Source organism: Rhinopithecus roxellana, chromosome 19 (assembly GCF_007565055.1).
Source record: "Rhinopithecus roxellana isolate Shanxi Qingling chromosome 19, ASM756505v1, whole genome shotgun sequence".
NCBI lineage: Eukaryota > Metazoa > Chordata > Mammalia > Primates > Cercopithecidae > Rhinopithecus > Rhinopithecus roxellana.
This window is the reverse complement of record NC_044567.1, coordinates 79,485,374-79,507,580: the sequence shown is the minus strand read 5'-3', so window position 1 is coordinate 79,507,580 and position 22,207 is coordinate 79,485,374. Positions and strand designations below refer to the sequence as shown.

The 22,207-nt window shown below is 43.2% G+C and overlaps 1 protein-coding gene across 1 annotated transcript; it reads left to right on the top strand.

Annotated features, from left to right (window-relative positions):
- Positions 1–1,281: 1,281 nt before the first annotated feature.
- Positions 1,282–19,929, top strand: APOH (apolipoprotein H). Its single transcript, XM_010379986.1, has 8 exons — positions 1,282–1,407; positions 2,408–2,584; positions 4,798–4,894; positions 7,133–7,209; positions 9,992–10,180; positions 14,379–14,558; positions 16,956–17,153; positions 19,770–19,929. Exons 1-8 carry the CDS (start codon positions 1,344–1,346, stop codon positions 19,823–19,825), a joined length of 1,038 nt encoding a protein of 345 aa, XP_010378288.1. The 5' UTR covers positions 1,282–1,343; the 3' UTR covers positions 19,826–19,929.
- The last annotated feature ends 2,278 nt before the right edge of the window (positions 19,930–22,207 follow it).

Here is a 22,207-nt window from a genome sequence, read left to right as displayed (position 1 = left end):
ACACACTCTTCTTATCATAGAACATAATGTTCATTAGGAGTGTAATTTAAGAATCATCTGCCTGACAGATGGAGATTTCTCAAGCTGATGTGTCTCAGGGAACTTTAGACCTATGGATATAAACCAAGATCACCCAAATGACAGCAAGCAGAGTTTATTTATTCAGAGCTTGCTACAGCAAGGGAGGCAGTCATTAACACTTGTGTTTGGCAGAGACTCAAAGTCAGGCAGAGGAGTGGGAAAGCTTTATAACAGAAAAAAAGAAAGGCTTCGGGTGTGCTCCAGTATGGGGAGGATGGAGGGACACTAACTAGAAGTGGAATGTCCATGTGATTGGTTAGAGAAATATGTTTGGATTTCTCTGGTTGGCCTTAAGTTGGGCCAACTGGTATAGAGGTTGTGGGTTTGACTTTCTAGACTCGTTGCTACCGATGTGTGGGTCAGAGATCTATTTTCACATATGGCCTGGCGATTGTCCATTTATATATCCATTTTTTTTTTTAGAGCAAACGATGTAGAAGAGAACTAGGGAATCAAAGACAACCCCCTTCCCGAACCCTCTCAAGCAACAACATCAGCATTAGCCCATTCTCTTATCCTACTCAAGTTTTTTTTCTTCTTTGAGTCCCAAGTTGTGAATTTCATATCAACATTCTAATTCCTGAAACAGATCTAGAAACCTGTCTAGACAGATCCAAGACATATTAAGAATGGATGAGCAGGACTTTGTATTGATTTGACATGAGAGATGATGGAGAATTCAAGGATAGCTCTAAGGTCCTAACTGGAACAGGAGCTTGTGAGAGAGGATGTTGAAGTCAGTTTTTAGGGAATTAAAGTTGTAAGTGCCTCCTGAAGATGTTCTTTATAATTATACATCTGAAAACTGGAACATCATTTTAGAGAGGTGGAGACAGAGAACAGAGAGTAGGTGTTTGTCCAAAGTTTATATGCCAAGGCTGTGAGTGAAACAGGAGCTTCGATCTTTTGGTGTTCCAACTACAACATACACAAAACAAAAGATGGACAATGAGAAGTCCAGGCAACCCAGGAAATACCAAGTTTCTGTCAAAAGCAATAATGAACTGTTTTATGCCATTAACAAAAACGTTATGAAGACAGAAACCATCTCCGAAACATTTCATAACAGAGCCACCCAAGTGGAGAGTAAATGATTAAAGAATGTGGGTCTCAGAGTTCCATTCAAATCATGATACTTTATCTTCTATTTACAAAGATAAAAGTACACCAGAAAATGGTTAATATTTAAGCGCCTTCATATTTGGCTCTGTGTTTTTAGCGGAGGAAAACCACTTCGGTGGTACCAGTGTGAATCATCCACAATGATTTCTCCAGTGCTCATCTTCTTCTTGAGTTTTCTCTGCCATGTTGCTATTGCAGGACGGAGTAAGTACTTTTTGCTTTTGAAAAAATAATTAATATATCCAACCCCCCTAGTATATGTCAGGGATCAATAATAACTAGGCCGGGCGTGGTTGCTCACGCCTGTAATCTCAGCACTTTGGGAGGCCAAGGCGGGTGGATCACCTGAGGTCAGGATGAGCCTGGCCATGGTGAAACTCCGTCTCTACTAAAAATACAAAAATTAACCGGGTATCATGGCGGGTGCCTGTAGTCCCAGCTACTCCGGAGTCTGAGGCGGGAGAATGGCTTGAACCCGGGAGGCGGAGGTTGCAGTGAGCCGAGGTCCCACCATTGCACTCCAGCCTGGGCAACAAGAGTGAAACTCAGTCTAAAATAATAATAACAATAACTAAATTCTTTTTTTTTTTTTTTTTTTTGAGACGAAGTCTCGCTCTGTCACCCCGGCTGGAGTGCTGTGGCCGGATCTCGGCTCACTGCAAGCTCCGCCTCCCGGGTTCCCGCCATTCTCCTGCCTCAGCCTCCCGAGTAGCTGGGACTACAGGCGCCCGCCACCTCGCCCGGCTAGTTTTTTTGTATTTTTAGTAGAGACGGGGTTTCACCGTGTTAGCCAGGGTGGTCGCGATCTCCTGACCTCATGATCCACCCGCCTCGGCCTCCCAAAGTGCTGGGATTACAGGTGTGAGCAACCGCGCCCGGCTGATAACTAAATTCTCTTTAGAGTGGATGCTGGAGAGACTGGATTGATACTGATTCTTTAATATTGCTATGTGTAAAGCTCCTCTGTAAGATATGTAGCCAACTTAAGCCTCAGCATACTGACTTGTAAAATGGGAATAATTATAATACCTCTTTCAAATGGTTGTTGAGGGGATTAGATGAGATAGTGTATATGAGGTATTTGGCGTGGAACTCGGTATACTTATAATTGGTAACAGTGCACACATTTTTCATTTGTGGGCTTAGCTGAACTTTAAAATGCAAATAGAGATTTGTTAACCATCTGCTTTGTGTCCTCTTTCAGCCTGTCCCAAGCCAGATGATTTACCCTTTTCCATAGTGGTCCCATTAAAAACATTCTATGAGCCAGGAGAGGAGATTACGTATTCCTGCAAGCCGGGCTATGTGTCCCGGGGAGGGATGAGACGGTTTATCTGCCCTCTCACAGGAATGTGGCCCATCAACACTCTGAAATGTACACGTAAGTCAGCACCTTCTCTCACGTTCTCTCCCCTCATTGGGATTCTGGGTATTTTGGGGGAATAAGCTACCTTGTCATGCTCAGAGTGCAGAGGGCCAGTAGACGTTGCAGAAGGGCAGGTTGGAGAGAAATGAGAAGGTCTTGGGGAGTTCTCTCTGTGCAAAGAGAGTAAGGGTAATAGGTGCTATTGATAGAAGAGGAGAAGATCATTGCCTGGAACTAGGGGAGGTTTAAAAATGAGATCTGGTGTGACAAAAGGAGAAAGAAACACTACAGAAATTAAAAGAATGGTGGAGAGGTTTTGAAATGTCAACTGATGCCAAAGAGACATTTGGAAAAACAAAATTTGGGGAATCCTTATATCTTTGGACTTCACCTGAAAATGAAAGCAGACTTAATAGTTACTGAAATGAATACAAATTTCATCTACATTGTGTATATATCATATTGGAATAAAATACAAGAAAGTATGTTAAATTAAATTAATAATATAATGTAAAACATATAAATTTCACTATGGCTTTATTGTAAATGGTTGCTTTTATTTATTTCTTAGAACATGGTTCTATGATATCATGCTAGCATTATTCTTTACAGTCAAGTATCATGCAATCAACCAGATTGAATTTATGGTTCAATTATACATAGAAGTTAAGCAGTAAAAATAGATATATGGACCTATCTGGGCTCTGGTGATTTTGGTTATGCAAACAGGACCTTGGTCAAGGTTATGCATGTTCATGCAAGTTGATTTTACTATGCTATTTGTTTAAAGAGTCTAAACATAATTTTTAATAAAAAGCCACTTTAACATCATTAGGATAAATTTTTCTTTAAGTCAGGGCCAGATGCGGTGGCTCACGCCTGTAATCCCAGCACTTTGGGAGGCTGAGGTGGGTGAAGCACCTGAGGTCAGGAGTTCAAGACCAGCCTGGCCAACATGGTGAAACCCCGTCTCTACTAAAAATACAAAAATTAGCTGGACATGGTGGCACACGCCTGTAATCCCAGCTACTCATGAGGCTGAGGCAGAAGAATCACTTGAACCTGGGAGGCAGAGGTTGTAGTGAGCCAAGATTGTGCCACTGCACTCCAGCCTGAGCAACAGAGTGAGACTCTGTCTCAAAAAAAAAAAAAAAAAAAAAAAAAAAAAAAAAAAAAAATCAGCTATAACTCTGGAACACTTAAAATTTCATTTTTTTAAGTTTTCCATGCATATAGTTTTGCATTTTTGCAGACAGTAATACAATTTTGTATTTTTCTATTTTCATCAGCATATCATAAAAATTGTATCTCCACAAATTTCACAATTCATATTTTATTGGCTACATAATAGTTCAACTGTTGATTTACTGTGATTAATTAAAACAGTCCCCTGATAGTGAACCCTTAGACTGTCCAATTTTTTTTTTTTGGAGACGGCGTCTCACTCTGTTGCCTAGTGCAGTGGTGCCATCTTGGCTCACCGCAACCTCTGCCTCCTGGGTTCATGCTATTCTTCTGCCTCAGCCTCCAGAGTAGCTGGGCCTACAGGTGCCCACCATCACGCCTGGCTAATTTTTGTATTTTTAGTAGAGATGGGGTTTCACCATGTTGGCCAGGCTGGTCTCAAATTCCTGACCTCAAGTGATCCACCCACCTCCGCCTCCCAGAGTGCTGGGATTACAGGCATGAGCCACTGCTCCCCACCCGTCCAAATTTCATTATTAGGAGAAACAGTGTAATGAACACTTTGGTACATATATCACTTGTCTTATATTGAATTGCTTTCTTAGAATAGTTACCAGCACTGTAATCCCAACACTTTGGGAGGCCGAGATGGGCAGATCACGAGGTCAGGAGATCAAGACCATCCTGGCTAACACGGTGAAACCCCGTCTCTACTAAAAAATACAAAGAAACTAGCTGGGCGAGGTGGCGGACGCCTGTAGTCCCAGCTACTCGGGAGGCTGAGGTAGGAGAATGGCATAAACCTGGGAGGCTGAGCTTGCAGTGAGCTGAGATTTGGCCACTGCACTCCAGCCTGGGTGACAGAGCGAGACTCCATCTCAAAAAAAAAAAAAAAAAAAGTTACCAGCAAAGTTATTGAACCAAAGGATGAAAATGAATTTATATGATGTATTTAATGAAAAATTTTATAAATAGAAATTTATCTGTTTTATTTTTTTAAAAACCCAAACAAAAGTAACATTTTTTAAATCTTTATATCACAGCCAGAGTATGTCCTTTTGCTGGAATCTTAGAAAATGGAGCAGTACGCTATACAACTTTTGAATATCCCAACACCATCAATTTTTCTTGTAATACTGGGTAAGAACTTTCATGGAACTAAGCAGTTAACAGACTGAGTGTATTTTTATATCCTTAAGCTAAACATCAGGACTGATCCATATTTTGTTTTCAGCCTTTAGGTTGGACTTGCCACAAGCAAATCGATTTTTGTCCTGCTTTTAATATATACTACAGTAGCGTTGAGGGTGGGGTAAGGATTGGAGAACAGAGCAACTAATGAAATACTTAGTCACCACTGTATCTGATTCTTCCGCTCCTGATTAATTAGCTATCAGAGGAGGTACATTACAATGATTGAACCTGGATGATAATTCCATATGATCTCTGGGCCAAATCTTGGATGGGGTTAAAATACTTTAGGAATAAGACATGGGCTTTAGTTATTAGGCTAATTTGATTGACCAACCTGGTAGTCTCTAGAAGAGAATTCTATGGAGAAGGTTGGAAGTATGATGATGGAGAATGCAATGCAGTACCACATCCCCAGGAAGCAATCACTTATGGTGGACACAGACTCATCTGAGAGCAAAGGGAGGCAATCACGTATGGTGGACACAGACTTGTAGGGAGGGCATCCCTGTGACATTATTGAGAGCACATTGGCTATCCATTAGGGTAAGTTTCTACTGGGATTGGAGGTTAAAGAATACTACATATGAGAGAGAAATACACACCTTTCATCTGAAACACCAATTTACCAATGGGTCTGGTAACAAATGACTTTAAAAAACTGGCTTCAAAGACAAAATGTTACTCCTTCCTTCCTTCCTTCCTTCCTTCCTTCCTTCCTTCCTTCCTTCCTTCCTTCTTCCCTTCCTTCCTTCTTCCCTTCCTCCCTTCCTCCCTTCTCTCTCTCTCTCTCTCTCTCTCTCTCTCTCTCTCTCTCTCTCTCTCTTTCTCTCTTTCTCTCTTTCTTTTCTGCTCTGTCCCCCAGGCTGGAGTGCAGTGCCGTGATCTCAGCTCACTGCAAACTTTGCCTCCTGGGTTCAAGCAATTCTCCTTCCTCAGCCTCCCCAGTAGCTGGAATTACAGGCGCCTGCCACCACACCCAGCTAATTTTTGTATTTTTAGTAGAGACGGGGTTTCACCATCTTTACCAGGCTGGTCTTGAGCTCCTGACCTTGTGATCCACTCACCTCGGCCTCCCAAAGTGCTGGGATTACAAGTGTGAGCCACCACGGCATCCTGCCTCTTTTTCCCTTCCCTCCTTCTCTCCTTCCTTCCTTCCTTCCTTCCACCTTCCTTTCCTTACTTTCTTTCCCTTTCTTCCTCCCTCCCTCCCTCCCTTCCTTCCTTCCTTCCTTCCTTCCTTCCTTCCTTCCTTCCATCTTTCTTTCCTTACTTTCTTTCCCTTTCTCTCTCTCTCTCTCTTTCTTTCTCTTTCTTTCTTTCTTTCTTTCTTTCCTTCCTTCAGGGAATGACGGCATGTCCTTCCTTCATGTCCTTCACGTCCTTCCTTTCTATCCTGCCTAGCCTTCCTCCTCCCTCCCTCCTCCCTCCTTCCTTCCTTACTTCCTTCCTTCCTTCCTTCTTTTTTCTTTTCTTTCTTGTTTTTTTTTTTTACAGGATCATGCTCTGTCGCTTAGGCTAGAGTGCAGTGTCATAACCATGGCTCACTGCAGCCTCGACCTCCCAAGTTGAATCCTTTTGAATCCTTCCTTCTACCTCTACCTCTCGAGTAGCTGGGACTATAGGCACACACCACCATGGCCTGGTGATTTTTTATAGACACTGGGGCTTTGCCACATTGCCCAGACTCAGACTCGGGCTCAAGTGATCCGCCCATCTCGGCCTCTCAAAGTGCTGGGATTACAGGCATGAGCCAAAGTACCCAGTCAGAATGTTATATTTTCATTGGAAATAGACTGCATTGTTTTTATTCATTGGTGTCAGTAGGCTGTAAGAAAATGAATAGTGAAGATTACTCAGTTTGGTTCACTTTTGTCATCCTGAAAAAGAGATAGTTCTTTGCTTTATATAAGAAGCAGTAATCTTGGCCAACTCGTTAAAGATGAGGGATTTAGGGATTTGGCTTCTCCACTCACCAGCTGTGGAATCCTGCAGTGATTCACCTGCATCATTGGTTGGGAGACTCCATGAACCATAGATGAGTGCTAAGATCGTCAGGAAGACAGCATTATATGATGGAAAAGAAGTCAATAGCATTAATATGAAGCAATGCTCAATGGAGAAGATATTTGAGATGTCAGTGATGGATTATTTTACTTCTTGATAGATTGAATTTTCCTTTTGCAGGTTTTATCTGAATGGTGCTAATTCTGCCAAGTGCACTGAGGAAGGAAAATGGAGCCCAGGGATACCTGTCTGTGCTCGTAAGTTTATGGGGGAGGTGATCAGCTGGTTTGCCCAGAACCTTCCTGGTTTTAGCACTGAAAGTCTCACATCTGCAACCTCTTCAGTCGCGGCTCAATGAGATGAATGGTCACCCTTGTGGGGGATATTCGTCCTGGTATCTTGCTGTAGAAGATGAAACAACCACTTTGGAATGACAGAAGGGAAGCATTTTACTCACGAACACATTCTGTATTCTCCACCTGGTGGTCATTACTCTATCCAAGCCAGTTATTGCTGGGTGTGTTGACTCCAGTGTTCTCATAGTGCTTTGGAAGAGGCTTGGATATGTGTGGCATTGGTCTATCAGGGGCTGTCACCACTTAACTAGGGGAACTTCTGCAAACAGTGAGATCAAACAAACATCTTCCTCCCACTCTGGAACTTCATTCATTCATTTATTCACTTATTCGGTAAACATGAATTGAGGATCTATTGCATGCTGGATCCTCTTGTTAGCACTGAGGCTGCAAGGACAAAGGAGGCAGCTCTGCCTTCAGAGAGTAAGCCTAGTGACAGGCGAGACGCAGAGGAAAGTCACCCTCACAGTAAGCTAGGAGCCCATCAAAGGGGCTTGCATCCTAGGAGCTGACTGGCATTCTTCTAAAAAGCACTGATGTTTTTTCAGAGGACCCTCAGCCAAGCTGTCGGAGTCATCTCCGGGCTTTGCTTATGTAGGCAAGGACATTCTTATGTTCCCCAACTTGTGATTTATACATCTTTGACCAGGAGGCCCAGGCATTACAATACTAGTTATAGTTCTTTAACATGTCAGTACGTCTATCCTTAGCAAAAGCAAGTGGAGGCTGGGTGCAGTGGCTCACGCCTGTAATCCCAGCACTTTGGGAGTTCGAGGAGGGTGGATAACCTGAGGTCAGGAGTTCAAGACCAGCCTGATCAACATGGAGAAACTCTGTCTCTACTAAAAAATATAAAATTAGCTGGGTGTGGTGGCACATGCCTGTAATCCCAGCCAGTTGGGAGGCTGAGGCAAGAGAATCACTTGAACCTGGGAGGCAGAGGTTGCAGTGAGCCGAGATTGCGCCATTGCACTCCAGCCTGGGCAACAAGAGCTAAACTCTTCCTCCTCCTCAAAAAAAAAAAAAAAAAAAAAAAAGCAAGTGGAAAGTAAAGCAATTTCAAATAAATAATTGTTTAAGAAAACCTGAACAAACAAAAACAAAAGTTTTTAAAGGATACATTAAGTAAAATATTTCACTCAGCAGTAGGAATCACCATGGTTCCTGTAGTTTTAATTTAAAACAGATTTATACTGATTATGTAAATTGGCTTCTTTATTTAGAGACAGGGTCTTGCTCGGTTGCCCAGGCTGGAGTGCAGTGGCATGATCGCAGCTCACTGTAACTTCGAACTCCTGGGGCCAAGCGATCCTTTCTGTCTCCTGAGCAGCTGAGATTATAGATGAGCGCCACCAGATCTGGCTAACTTTTAAAAATTTTTATAGAGACAGGGTCTTGCTCTGTTGCCCAGACTGGTCTTGAACTCTTGGTTTCAAGCAACCTTCCTGCCTCAGCCTCTCAGAGCTCTGGGATTACAGACGTGAGCCACGGTGCCTAGCCATAAACTCACTTTCCAAAAGGGTTATAGAGAGAAAGACTACTTTAGCTTTAATCTAACTTAAATGAGTATTTCTCATACTTGAATGTACATATGAATCTTCTGGGCATCTTGTTAAAACATAGATTCTGATTCAGGCACCTGTGGTGGAGTCTGAGCTTCTGCATTTCCAACAAGCTATTTTCCAGGCTATGCCCGTGCTGCTAGCCCCTGGACCACACTTTGAGCAGCAGGGGTCCAGCGAATTCAAGGTAAATCATATTTTGGTCAACACCATCTTCTTTCATGCTAGTATAACTTGCTGAAGCTCCATAGTACTCAGGTCAGGGTGACAAGCCACTACTATCTCTCTGGGTTCCTGAAGCTACTTGGGTAAGCTCCATCCATACCAAGAGTCCAAAAGCAGGGAGGTATTCAAGAGAAACAGACTGAACTGGTAATGGAACGCATTCCCAAACAACTATGTACAAAGTTGCTGTCATCAGCCATTATTTTAGGATGGTCCCTCAGCACTGAGGGACAAATTCTGCCTTCCAGAAGCATCTTCCAAGGTAGTATTTGAATAAAAGATTTTATAAAACCTAACCATTGCGTTGTTGCAAAAGACATTATTGGTGGCAAGACTTAAATTTCCTTCATTTTTTGGTGTTTTGACTGGTTTGGACATCTGATTTGAGGGTCATATTTTCTTTTCTTTTTTCTTTATTTTTCTTTCTTTCTTTCTTTTTTTTTCTGAGACAGAGTCTCTCTCTCTGTTTCCCAGGCTGGAGTGCAGTGGTGCGATTTTGGCTCACTGCAACATCCGCCTCCCGGGTTCAAGTGATTCTCCTGCCTCAGCCTCTGGAGTAGCTGGGACCACAGGCACACACCTCCATGCCTGGCTCATTTTTGTATTTCTGGTAGAGGCAGGGTTTCACCATGTTGGCCAGGCTGGTCTGAAATTCCTGACCTCAAGTGATCTGCCCGCCTCAGCCTTCCAAAGTGTTGGGATCAAAGGCGTGAGCCTCTGTGCCCGGCAGTTCATGTTTTCCTATTACGCATCCACAGTTGACTATTTTTACCCTGGTAATTTGATCAGTTTGCATTTTCTCAAGTTTATCCTTGGAGTTTTTTTTTCTTTCTGGAAAGAGTATATTTAAAAGCCTTGACTATTTTCATAGAAATGATAGTTCTTTGTTTTCCTAGCCATCACCTGCCCTCCACCATCCGTACCTATGTTTGCAACACTTCGTGTTTATAAGCCATCAGCTGGAAACAATTCGCTCTATCAAGACACAGCAGTTTTTGAATGTTTGCCACAACATGCGATGTTTGGAAATGATACAATTACCTGCACAACCCATGGAAATTGGACTACATTACCAGAATGCAGGGGTAAGTGCAATAAGACAAAATATGTACGGTAGGGCAAGATCCCATTTGTGATAGGTACTGAAAATTCTGACTATCATGGAATGTTTCCAGTGAACTCATTCAACAGCTGTTTATTGAGCATCTACCATATGCCAGGCAGTGTGCTGCGCACTGGGGATTCCAGGTGAATGAGATCTGGCTTCTGACCCAAGGGAATTACAAATCATGCAATTAACTGTCTGAAGCTGCCTGGGACAGCTTCCCATAGGTGGTGACCTTTGAAATAGGCCTTGGAGGAGGAGTAGAGAATGAGGAGAAGGCATACCTCACATGGGGGAGGCAGGAAAGGCAGGATGTATCCGTGGACAGCTGAACATTTCAGCGAGGCTAGTAAAGTTCTTTTCTGGGTGAAGTTCGTGGGTTAAATTGGAGAGTCCTAAGAGATGAAGGTAGTGCCTGGGTTGCAGTCTGATTGTTACACATTTTAAAAATCTCTACCCAAGTTTAAGAATCACAGAAATATTTGATTTTTAAGAAATTATGGAAATTCTTTCTCCTTTAACTTGACCTGTCATTACTATCTTTAAGTTTGTTAGTTGCATAACAGATAAATTACAGAGTTTATCATGTGCACAAAGAGTTTTTTTGGTTGTTTGTTTTGTTTTGTTTATTTTTGAGATAGAGTCTCACTCTGTCACCCAGGCTGGAGTGTAGTAGGGTGATTTTGGCTCACTGTGACCTCCACCTCCTAGGTTCAAGCGATTCTCATGCCTCAGCCTCCCAAGTAGCTGGGACTACAGGCGCCCGCCACCACGCCCGGCTAATTTTTTTTTTTTTTTTTGAGACAGAGTCTCGCTCTGTCACCCAGGCTGGAGTGCAGTGGCCGGATCTCAGCTCACTGCAAGCTCCGCCTCCCGGGTTTACGCCATTCTCCTGCCTCAGCCTCCCAAGTAGCTGGGACTACAGGCGCCCGCCACCTCGCCCGGCTAGTTTTTTGTATTTTTTAGTAGAGACGAGGTTTCACCGTGTTAGCCAGGATGGTCTCGATCTCCTGACCTCGTGATCCGCCCGTCTCGGCCTCCCAAAGTGCTGGGATTACAGGCTTGAGCCACCGCGCCCGGCCTTAATTTTTGTATTTTCAGTAGAGATGGAGTTTCACCCTGATCATCAGGCTAGTCTGAAATGCCTGACCTCAAGTGATCCGCCTGCGTCGGCCTCTCAAAGTGCTGGGATTATGGGTGTGAACCCCTGCTCCCGGCCAAGAGTTGTTCTCATGACTATTAAGTTATCCAGTGGTAGATATTACAGATACCCAATGAATGAGTCAAAACATAAGTGATTTTCAGCATGAAGAAGCTACCAATAACAGTAGTAACTTGCACCCTTCTGGGCACTCAACCATGGGCCAGGCACTGGTCTCCTGCTACGTATGTGTCATCTGACTTTATTCTCCCAAATCCTAAAAAGTAGATTCCTTTTTTTTTCCAGTATTTCACCTAGATGTATCAACTGTTAATATGTTGTGACATTTTTTTCTCTGTTTCTCCATAGAAAGATCCTTTTTATTTCCTGCATCATCTGAAACTAAGTTGTATATATTATGACACTTGCCCATAAAGACTTCAGCATGAATATACTAAGAACAAGGACATTTTATATCATCACTTAATATGTTTTGGATTATTAACAATAATAATCCAAACAATTCTAATAACATAAACAATTAACAACAATATCATGCAACATTTATCTCAGATGCAAATTTTCCCAGTTGACCCAGAAGTATCTCTTTTTTTTTTTTGAGATGGAGTCTCGTTCTGTCGCCCAGGCTGGAGTGCAGTGGCTGGATCTCAGCTCACTGCAAGCTCCGCCTCCCGGGTTCACACCATTCTCCTGCCTCAGCCTCCTGAGTAGCTGGGACTACAGGCGCCCGCCACCTCGCCCGGCTAGTTTTTTGTATTTTTTTTAGTAGAGACGGGGTTTCACCGTGTTAGCCAGGATGGTCTCGATCTCCTGACCTCGTGATCCGCCCGTCTCAGTCTCCCAAAGTGCTGGGATTACAGGCTTGAGCCACCGCGCCTGGCAGAAGTATCTTTTATACACGAATTTTGTTTTATGCAGGATCTAATCAAGAATCACATCTTTAATTTAGTTGTCATGTCTCTTTTGAAACGCTGTCTCGCTCTGTCACCCAGGCTGGAGTGCAGTGGTGCGATTTCGGCTCACTGCAACCTCTACTTCCCAGGTTCGAGCAATTCTCCTGCCTCAGCCTCCCAAGTAGCTGGGATTATAGGCACCTGCCATCACGCCTGGCTGATTTTTATATTTTTAGTAGAGATGAGTTTCACCATGTTGGCCAGGCTGGTCTCAAAATCCTGAACTAAAAAGACCCGCCCGCCTTGGACTCCCAAACTGCTGGGATTACAGGTGTGAGCCTAGTCTCCTATAATTAAGAATAAGCCATTGTCTGTTTTGTTGTCTTTCATTGACATTTTTGAAGAGTACAGGCTAGTTGTCTTGTAGAATGTTCTGTAATGTGAACTTGATTGGTTATTAATGCATGATTAGAGTCATGTTAAATATTATTGTTAAGAATACATTCTGCACTTTGGGAAGCCGAGGCAGGTGGATCACGGGGTCAGGAGTTTGAGACCAGCCTGGCCAATATGGCGAAACCCTGTCTGTACTACAAATACAAAAATTAGCCGGACGTGGTGGCGGATGCCTGTAATCCCAGATGCTCAGGAGGTTGAGGCAGGAGAATCACTGGAACCCAGGAGGCAGAGGTTGCAGTGAGCTGAGATTGTGCCACTGCACTCCAGCCTGGGTGACAGAGTGAGACCCCATTTCAAAAAAAAAAAAAAAGAATACATTCTGTCACATCAGGAGGCACGTAGTGTCAGCTGTTCCACCATTGGCCATGCTTAGCTTGAGCCTTAGGTGAGGTGTGCTAGATCATCTTTTGGTAAAGGCACTGCTTTTTCTTTGGAATTAGTAAGCAACCTGTGGGTGATGCTTCGAAACCATGCGAATATCCATGTCAGGCAGTCATCGTAGAATCCAATGGTGATCTTGAATCTGTCAATTATGACATTGGTGGCTGAAATGGTGACTTTCTAATTCTATCTTTCCTTCTACATTTATTCACCGGCTTCCCTCTATAGAGAAGAGCTTTCCCTCCATCCACCATTTTTTAGTATTATTATAGACACATGGATTCTTTTTTTTTTTTTTTTTTTTGAGTGGAGTCTCACTCTGTTGCCCAGGCTGGAGTGTAATGGTGCAATCTCAGCTCACTGCAACCTTCACCCTGAGGGTTCGAGTGATTCTCCTGCCTCAGCCTCGTGAGTAGCTGGGATTACAGGCGCATGCCACCACACCTGGCTAATTTTTGTTAGTAGAGATGGGATTTTGTCATGTTGGCCAGGCTGGTCTCGAACTCCTGACCTCAAGTGATGTGTCCACCTCAGCCTCCCAAAGTTCTGGGATTACTGAAGTGAGCCACTGTGCCTGGCTGCATGAATTCTTTTTTATTTAATGTGTGGCGGAACCAAAACTGAGCCAAGCAGTCTGACTCTGGAGTTTGTACCCTTAATTACCTCCTTAAACTACCTCTGAGAATATTGTGCTCCTGGCTCCAGTCTTGCTTTTCTCGCACTGCAGCTCATAAGGATGTGGGTTTGGGCCTCTACTGTTGAGGATCTTAAGGAGGCCAGGAAGCAGCACCATTTTTCTCTGACATATTTCATGATGGCTTCTTGCATACTCTGAATTGAATAACAATAAGATTTACTATTTTAAAGCCAAATAATGGTGTACTAAGTGTGTATGGGGGCAGGGTTCAGTCTTTGCATTTTAATTTTATGGTTTGTTAGAAATAGACTTTGCTTTTCTTCTTTCAAACCCACTATCTTAGACTGTGTAAAGATGAAGTTTGCAGTAAATAATACCTTATGATTATACGTGAAAACCCGGAGAACTTAGTGAAGTCTCATTAATTTACTTTCAAAGTGTGGTTGTTTCTTTTTTAATATCCAGGGTACCATGAATATAAGAGGAGTGGGGACAGAATTAAGCACAAGGTAACTATAAATTGCTTCCAGTTACAGGAACACACAGTGATTCAGTGGTGTGATAGAGACAAGAATGTAACTATTTCATGACTATTGGATAGCACTACTATTTATTACTAATATATCTTATTGAATAAATGTTTTAGAAGTAAAATGCCCATTCCCATTAAGACCAGACAATGGATTTGTGAACTATCCTGCAAAACCAGCACTTTATTACAAGGATAAAGCCACATTTGGCTGCCATGATGGATATTCCCTGGATGGCCCAGAAGAAACAGAATGTACCAAACTGGGAAACTGGTCTGCCATGCCAAGTTGTAAAGGTATGGAAATATAGGCAAGATCCTATAAGATCTCTGAATTGATACAGTGGGTCACCCTTACTTGCTATTTTCTTGTTCCAACACTTTTCCACTTGTTGCTCAGACTTGCTAGGAAACTACTGGCAGGTGACTTCAGGATTCACATGTGCATGGGAAGCATGCTTGACCTTAAATAGGATGAAATCAACAGATCCTTTGTAAGCATTGGTGATATGGTGGGAGATCATATGGGCTTTCTTTATTAGCTTTTAAGTCTTTGCCTCTGAGCACCTTTTTTTTTTTTTTTGAGATGGAGTCTTGTTCTGTCACCCAGGCTGGAGTACATTGGCATGATCTCGGCTCACTGCAACCTCTGCCTCCCAGGTTCAAGCGATTCTCCTACCTCAGCCTCCCGCGTAGCTGGGATTACAGGTGCCCACTACCAGGCCTGGCTAATTTTTGTATTTTTAATAGATACGGGGCTTTGCCATGTTGGCCAGGCTGATTTTGAACTCCTGACCTCAGGTGATCTGCCTGCCTCACCCTTTATAGAGAAGAGCTTTTCTTCTGTCCACCATTTTTTAGTGTTATTGTAGACACATGGATTCTTTTTTTTTTGAGATGGAGTCTCACTCTGTTACCTAGCTGGAGTGTAATGGTGGAATCTCAGTTCACTGCAACCTTCACCTCCCAGGTTCGAGTGATTACAGATGTGAGCCACCATGCCTACCTCTTTTTGTGCTCTGCCTAGCCAAGGCTCTTCTCATTGCAAAAACCAACCACACATTCGAGTTCAAGGAAATTGGGGATATTATAAGGAGGCAACAGGCAAGTCGATCACGTGGGTATTGAAGATGAGGAAATGAAATACAACTGATACTCTTGAAGATTGGAACTGAAAGGCAGGAACTATTCCTACTTTTTCCATATCTCAATAGCCTCTCCCATCTCTGTCTCTCTGCTTATTCATCTTGAACTTGGCTTGATATACACCAGACCCTCTCAGTTAAAGGATTCATCACCAACTGGCATCTTTTCCTGGAGATGCTGGTTCCTTTTGAGTTAGGTGTCTACCCTTGATCCCATTAGTGCCATGCTTAAGCAAAGAACAGCCTAGCATTAGAACTCTGCTCAGATCGCTATGGGCTGGAAGTTTAAGCAGAAAGAGGAACTCTGGGGCAGCAGGCAAGATGACAAATAACTAGCATCTTAGGTTACAGTTCCCTAGAAACAGAGCCTGAGCCAGGCATTTGAATATGGTTGATTTAGTGAGTGTCTCAGGAGAAGAAAGAGTGAGGCAGATTTGAGAGGGTAAGGCACCGGTTCTTAAACTTAGCTGTGGATCAGCAACACCTGGAAGGCTTGTTTTAACACAGGATTTTTGAGCTCCACTCTCAGCGTTTCTGATTTGGTAGATCTGGGAGGGGGCCTGAATATTTGCATTTATGCCAAGTTCCCTGGTGATGCTAATGCTGCCAAGCCAGGAAGAATTGTGGTCTCTGCTAAAATGAGGTTCAGTTTGATCCCACTGGAAGCTCTGGCGTGTGAATTCCACCCTTGAGTTAATCCCACTGAAAGCCAAGGGGACCTGTTTTTTTTGAGATGGAGTCTCGCTCTGTTGCCCAGGCTGGAGTGCAGTGGTGTGATCTCTGCTCACTGCAAGCTCCGCCTCCCAGGTTCATGCCATTCTCCTGCCTCAGCCTCCCGAGTAGCTGAGACTACAGGCGCCCGCCACCACGCCCGGCTAATTTTCTGTATTTTTAGTAGAGACGAGGTTTCACCGTGTTAACCAGGATGGTCTCGATCTGCTGACCTTGTGATCCGCCCACCTTGGCCTCCCAAAGTGCTGGGATTACAGGCAAGAGCCACCGCGCCCGGCCAAGGGACCTGTTTTTTATATTTCCTCATCAGTCAGTCATTGGCTTTGAGCTGCTCCCTTCCCTGACCCTGAGGGTGGTGATGGGGGGTGGTTTGCACAACTTCCTGGGAGAGGTGGCTTCCCTATGGCTGAAGGCAATTTTTCAGAGTGTTTATGAGCTGTTATCAGCCAACACTTGCAGTGGCTGGTGGATAGATGACCTGCTTAATGAATGCAATCTGAGAGGACAACGTAGGCTTACATGAAATGTCAATATCTGTTAGAAGTTTTTTTTTTTTTCCCACTAAAATGGAGGCTCTGATGCTTCTGTTCTGACCTTCTGTGGCTACTGTAGGGGAAGAGAAGGCCATCCTGGAAGCTGTGAGTAATGATTCTATTGATAGAGAACTACAATTAGCAATCATATTACCATTACTTACTATGTACATTCTTGGATTTTTCTTGCCTTGACCGATTTGTGTAGGTGTACTCATCTACTGTTTCAAATGTTAAACTCTCTTTCAGAAAGATTTCCTGATTACAAGTATTCTCTCTTTCAGCATCTTGTAAAGTACCTGTGAAAAAAGCCACTGTGGTGTACCAGGGAGAGAGAGTAAAGATTCAGGAAAAATTTAAGAATGGAATGCTGCATGGTGACAAAGTTTCTTTCTTCTGCAAAAATAAGGAAAAGAAGTGTAGCTATACAGAGGATGCTCAGTGTATAGATGGCACTATTGAAGTCCCCAAATGCTTCAAGGGTAAGTCTACATGGGAACGTTTAGCTAGGACTCCCACTTGCCCCTCATCATAATCAGGGCCTTTGTTATATAATGATTGTCAAAAACCAGATGAGGCCAGGCGTGGTGGCTCACGCCTGTAATCCCTGCACTTTGGGAGGCTGAGGAGGGTGGATCACCTGAGGTCAGGAGTTGGAGAGCAGCCTGGCCAAAATGATGAAACCCTGTCTCTACTAAAAATACAAAAATTAGTTAGTGTGGTGCCAGGCACCTGTAATCCCAGCTACTCAGGGGGCTGAGACAGGAGAAACGTTTGCACCTGAGAGGCAGAGGTTGCAGTGAGCCAAGATCGCATCATTGCACTCCAGCCTGGGCAATACAGTGAAACTGTCTCAAAACAAAAACACAAACAAACAAACAAAAAACAGATGAATTTGGCCACTGGACTTTTAAAAAGAGGGGTGAGAGGGAGAAACAATGATATGAAGCAGTGAGCTCCAGATGGTATCCCCACTTGCATTTTCCTTTCCAATTCTTTTTTTTTTTTTTTCTGAGATGGAGTCTCGCTCTGTCACCCAGACTGGAGTGCAGTGGCACGATCTCCGCTCACTGCAAGCTCCGCTTCCCAGGTTCATGCCATTCTACTGCCTCAGCCTCCCGAGTAGCTGGGACTACAGGCACCTGCCACCACGCCCGGCTAATTTTTTTATGTTTTTAGTAGAGACGGGGTTTCACCCTGTTAGCCAGGATGGTCTCGATTTCCTGACCTCGTGATTCGACTGCCTCGGCCTCCCAAAGTGCTGGGATTACAAGCTTGAGCAACCGCGCCCAGCCTTTTTAAAATAATAATAATAATAATAATTATTATTATTATTATTGAGACAGGGTCTCACTGTCACCCAGGCTGAAGTGCAGTGGTGTGATCACATCTCATTGCAGCCTTGACTTTCTGGGCTCAAGTGATCCTTTCACCTCAGCCTTCTGAGTAGCTGGGATTACATGCACTCACCACCATGTTCGGCTATTTTTTAATATTTTCATTAGAGAAGAGATTACGCCATGTTGCCAAGGCTGGTTTTGAACCCTTGGACTCAAGCAATCCACCTGTCTCAGGCTCCCAAAGTGCTGGAATTACAGGCGTGAGCTACGTGCCCAGCCTCTTTTCCAATCCTTTTCTATAAAACTCAGGGTTGTGGTTTTATTCAATGAATGCTGAGGTGAATTGTGCCATCTTGTGTAATTCCAAGTTGAGCTTGAATAATAACGAACCAAATATTGAATAATAAAAATATCTACCTCATCTTGGTCCCACATTATAAAGAATTCACCCCAAGTTACAAAGCAACTCATGGCAGTGATAATTGGTCTAAAGATCTAATTTTCCCCCTTTCTCCAGCAATTCCTAGAGTTTGAAAAGTATCCATTAGAGCAAAATGTCCATTAGAGCAAAATATTTTAAGGAAGATGATACCAGGTTTGTGTGAGATAAAGAAGTGTGTAATGGCCAGCATTTAGAGCTGCTAATCTTTTAAGGTTTCAGATTTAGGGTTTAAATGTCTTTGATGCCAGGAAGTAAGAACCAGCCAGAGGCTGAAGCTGTTTTTGGCTCTAGGTTTAGAAATCCTTCAAAAACATTGACAATCTTGTTTTAGCAACTGGGAGAGAACAGTAGGGAGCAGACAAAGCTAAGAAGAGAGGAGTCTGAGAAGTGTTCAGCTAGTGGGAGAGAAGGGAATGATAACTGATTAAAAATACCCACCTCATGGGGTTGGTTTGATTATTAGAAATATGCATGACATGGAGGAACATAATTTTAATTGCAAATAGTTAGAAATGCACTGAATAAATTGCCGTTGTTCAAAAGACAGCAGAGCCCCGGTGAGATGTTAAATACAAAACATGGCAAAATACAATAAGCTTAAATAAATACCAGCAGAAAAAATACCAGAAAAGAATAATTGAAAAAGTCTTAGCTTTATTGATATATTTCTTCAGGATCTTCTCCCTTATGGTCTTTAGACAGATGCAGTACTATAAAGGGCTGATACAGTTTTTTTTCCCTTGGATCTTGACTGTTATAGAACAGTCTTCACTGTATATAGAACTTTTAATTTTATCTCTTGAAAATGAGGGTCTTGGCCAGGTGCAGTGGCTCACACCTGTAATCCCAGCACTTTGGGAGGCCGAGGCGGGCAGATCACTTGAGGTCAGGAGGCCAGCCTGGCCAACATGGTGAAACTCGGTCTCTACTAAAAATACAAAGATTAGCCAGGCGTGGTGGCATGTGCCTGTAGTCCCAGCTACTCGGGAGGTTGAGACAGGAGAATCGCTTGAACCTGGGAGGCAGAGGTTGCAGTGAGCTGAGATTGTGCCATTGCACTCCAACCTGGGCGACAGGGCGAGACTCCATCTTAAAAAAAAAAAAAAAAAAAGAAAAGAAAAAGAAAAAGAAAATGAGGGTCTTATCATTTCCCTAATGTTTTCTTCCATCACTTAAACCTCACACTAAATGGTTTCATTCACATAATCACATGTATTCTATATACTTGTAAAATGTATTTGGTTTGGCTTAGCTATTTACCACGTTTAGGAAATGATTGTTTCTCTTAGAATGTTTATCTTTTTCTCCCCCAACAGAACACAGTTCTCTGGCTTTTTGGAAAACTGATGCATCCGATGTAAAGCCATGCTAAAGTGGTTTTCAGATTCCACATAAAATGTCACACTTGTATCTTGTTCATCCAAGGAACCTAATGGAAATTAAAAAATAAAGCTACTGAATTTATTGCCTCAGCTATTTCAGTGTTACTCTTCATGGTAGCTTACTTTTAGTTATGTTATCTGGTTAAGAAATGCAAATATTTGGAACGTCATCATTTTATGGCTGTGAAATTGACAGTATAAACAATTGTCTGGGTATCCCACTTTTCCTGTGTATAATCCTGTTCTCGACTGGGCACGGTGGCTCACACCTGTAATCCCAGCACTTTGGGAGGCGGAGGTGGATGGATCACCTGAAGTCAGGAGTCCGAGACCAGCCTGGGCAACATGGTGAAACCCCGTTTCTACTGAAAATAAAAAAATTAGCTGGGCATGGTGATGTGGGCCTGTAATCCCAGCTACTTGGGAGACCGAGGCAGGAGAATTGCTTGAACCTGGGAGGTGGAGGTTGCAGTGAGCCAAGATTGTGCCACCACATTCCAGCCTGAGCAATAGAGTGAGACTCCATCTCAATAAATAAATAAATAAACAAGTAAAGAAATCCTACTCTCAAGCACTTTCATGTAAAACAGCTGCAATACAATATTTTTCATAGAATGGACCACAGACCCCCTTCCCTGTTACTATGACCTATCTGCTTATTCCAAAGAACAAGGGTTGTGCCCCAGAATTGTTAAGCATGACCCAGAATTCTGCATTTATGACGAAGTTTCCAGATAGTTCTTGTGCATCCTCAAGTTTGAGAAGCATTGCCATACAGAAGTAAGCATGGACTTCCAGGTTAATAGGACTGAATTTGCGTCCTTGACGCTGGGTTTACATAGTGCCAAAAAATTTTTCTGTATCCACTACAATTCCATGACCCATCATTGACGTTGCTCCTTTGCATATATTCAACTCCCTTGACCTTCTCTCCTTCGGTAGTGTTTGCTGGCCAAACACCGCTGGCGCTATCGGCCTTCCTTATGCCTGCACCTGAGGAGCTGAATGTGCCTAGAAAAAAAAGAGAAACTCACAACCGTGCCAATAGGTCCCATTTTAAATTCGTAAACACAGACTTTACATGGGCCTCCAGCTCTGCCCAACAATCCTATTATATTTCTCTAATTTGTTCACTCGCTTACTCTCTAAAGTGGCTATTTCTCTTCTCAACCTTCCTCAAGCTACCTTCCTTCTCTTCATCCTTACCTGATAACTTAGCTCCTTATTTCACTGAGAAAACAGAAAAGATCTTTTTTTTTTTTTTAGTCTTTCCACTCCCAAATCCATCATTCTACCGGTATCGACAACCATGGAATCTGCCTTCTGTCGGGTTACAATGGATGAACATCTAAGGATGTCTCGTCATGTGCTAGGACCCATTTTCTCTCTCCTCCTTAAGGATTTTACTCCTGAAATTAATGCTCATCCATGTTTATTTTTTCCATTCTATTGGAACACTTCAATCAGCATACAGATATGTGGTAATGTCACCTATTAAAAAAAGAAGCCCTGTTACTTCACATGTTTTTCCAGCTACAGCTCCAACTCTTCAGTCCCTGTTTTCACAAAAGTCCTGGAGTTATTTCCCTTTACCATCTGCACTATGTGCTACCCATCACTTCTTCACAGTCTGTGTTCTCCATGGGATTTCCCACCCATGCCTCTTTCTCAGAACTTAACCCAATTCCATGTGATGTGGACTGGATCTTTTCTCCAAGATGCTTCTCTGCTCCTCCTCCTTTTACAGAAACCAGAGTGGCTCCCCTTCCTTCTATGCTTTCATTCAAAAGCTCCAAATTCCCTTTACTTAACCTTAAAAAACAATTTTACAGCTGGGCGCGGTGGCTCACACCTGTAATCCCAGCACTTTAGGAGGCCAAGGCAGGTACAAAAAAATTAGCTGGGCGTGGTGGCGGGCACCTGTAGCCCCAACTACTTGGGTGACTGAGGCAGGAGAATTGCTTGAACCTGGGAGGTGGAGGTGGCAGTGAGTCAAAATGGCGCCACTGCACTCTAGCCTGGGCGACAAGAGCGAAACTCTGTCTCAAACAAACAAACAAAAAAACCCAATTTTACTTTTTCTTCCCCAACTCTTTCCTACAGACTCTCTCTCTCTCTCTCTCTCTCTCTCTCTCTCTCTCTCTCTCTCTCTCTCTCTCTCTCTCTCTCTCTCTCTCTCTCTCTGTGTGTGTGTGTGTGTGTGTGTGTTGAAGGTGGAGTTTGAGAGACTGTGGTATACCCCGTTTCTAAACCAAAAGCTCTATTTAGGGATTTTTGCCAAACAAAAAACCATCTGCTCTGGTTTCCTCCTGTCAAAGCACAAAGCTTTAGAACCATTGTTTTCTTTAACTTGTTGCATGTTAATTTAAAAA

What these genes read in the sequence shown, in the direction of transcription:
- APOH (XM_010379986.1), top strand. Translation starts at nt 1,344, where the DNA reads ATGATTTCTCCAGTGCTCATCTTCTTCTTGAGTTTTCTCTGCCATGTT. An exon ending in TGTTGCTATTGCAGGACGGA is followed by an intron (nt 1,408 to 2,407) that starts GTAAGTACTTTT and finishes GTCCTCTTTCAG; the next exon opens with CCTGTCCCAAGCCAGATGAT. An exon ending in AATTTTTCTTGTAATACTGG is followed by an intron (nt 4,895 to 7,132) that starts GTAAGAACTTTC and finishes TTCCTTTTGCAG; the next exon opens with GTTTTATCTGAATGGTGCTA.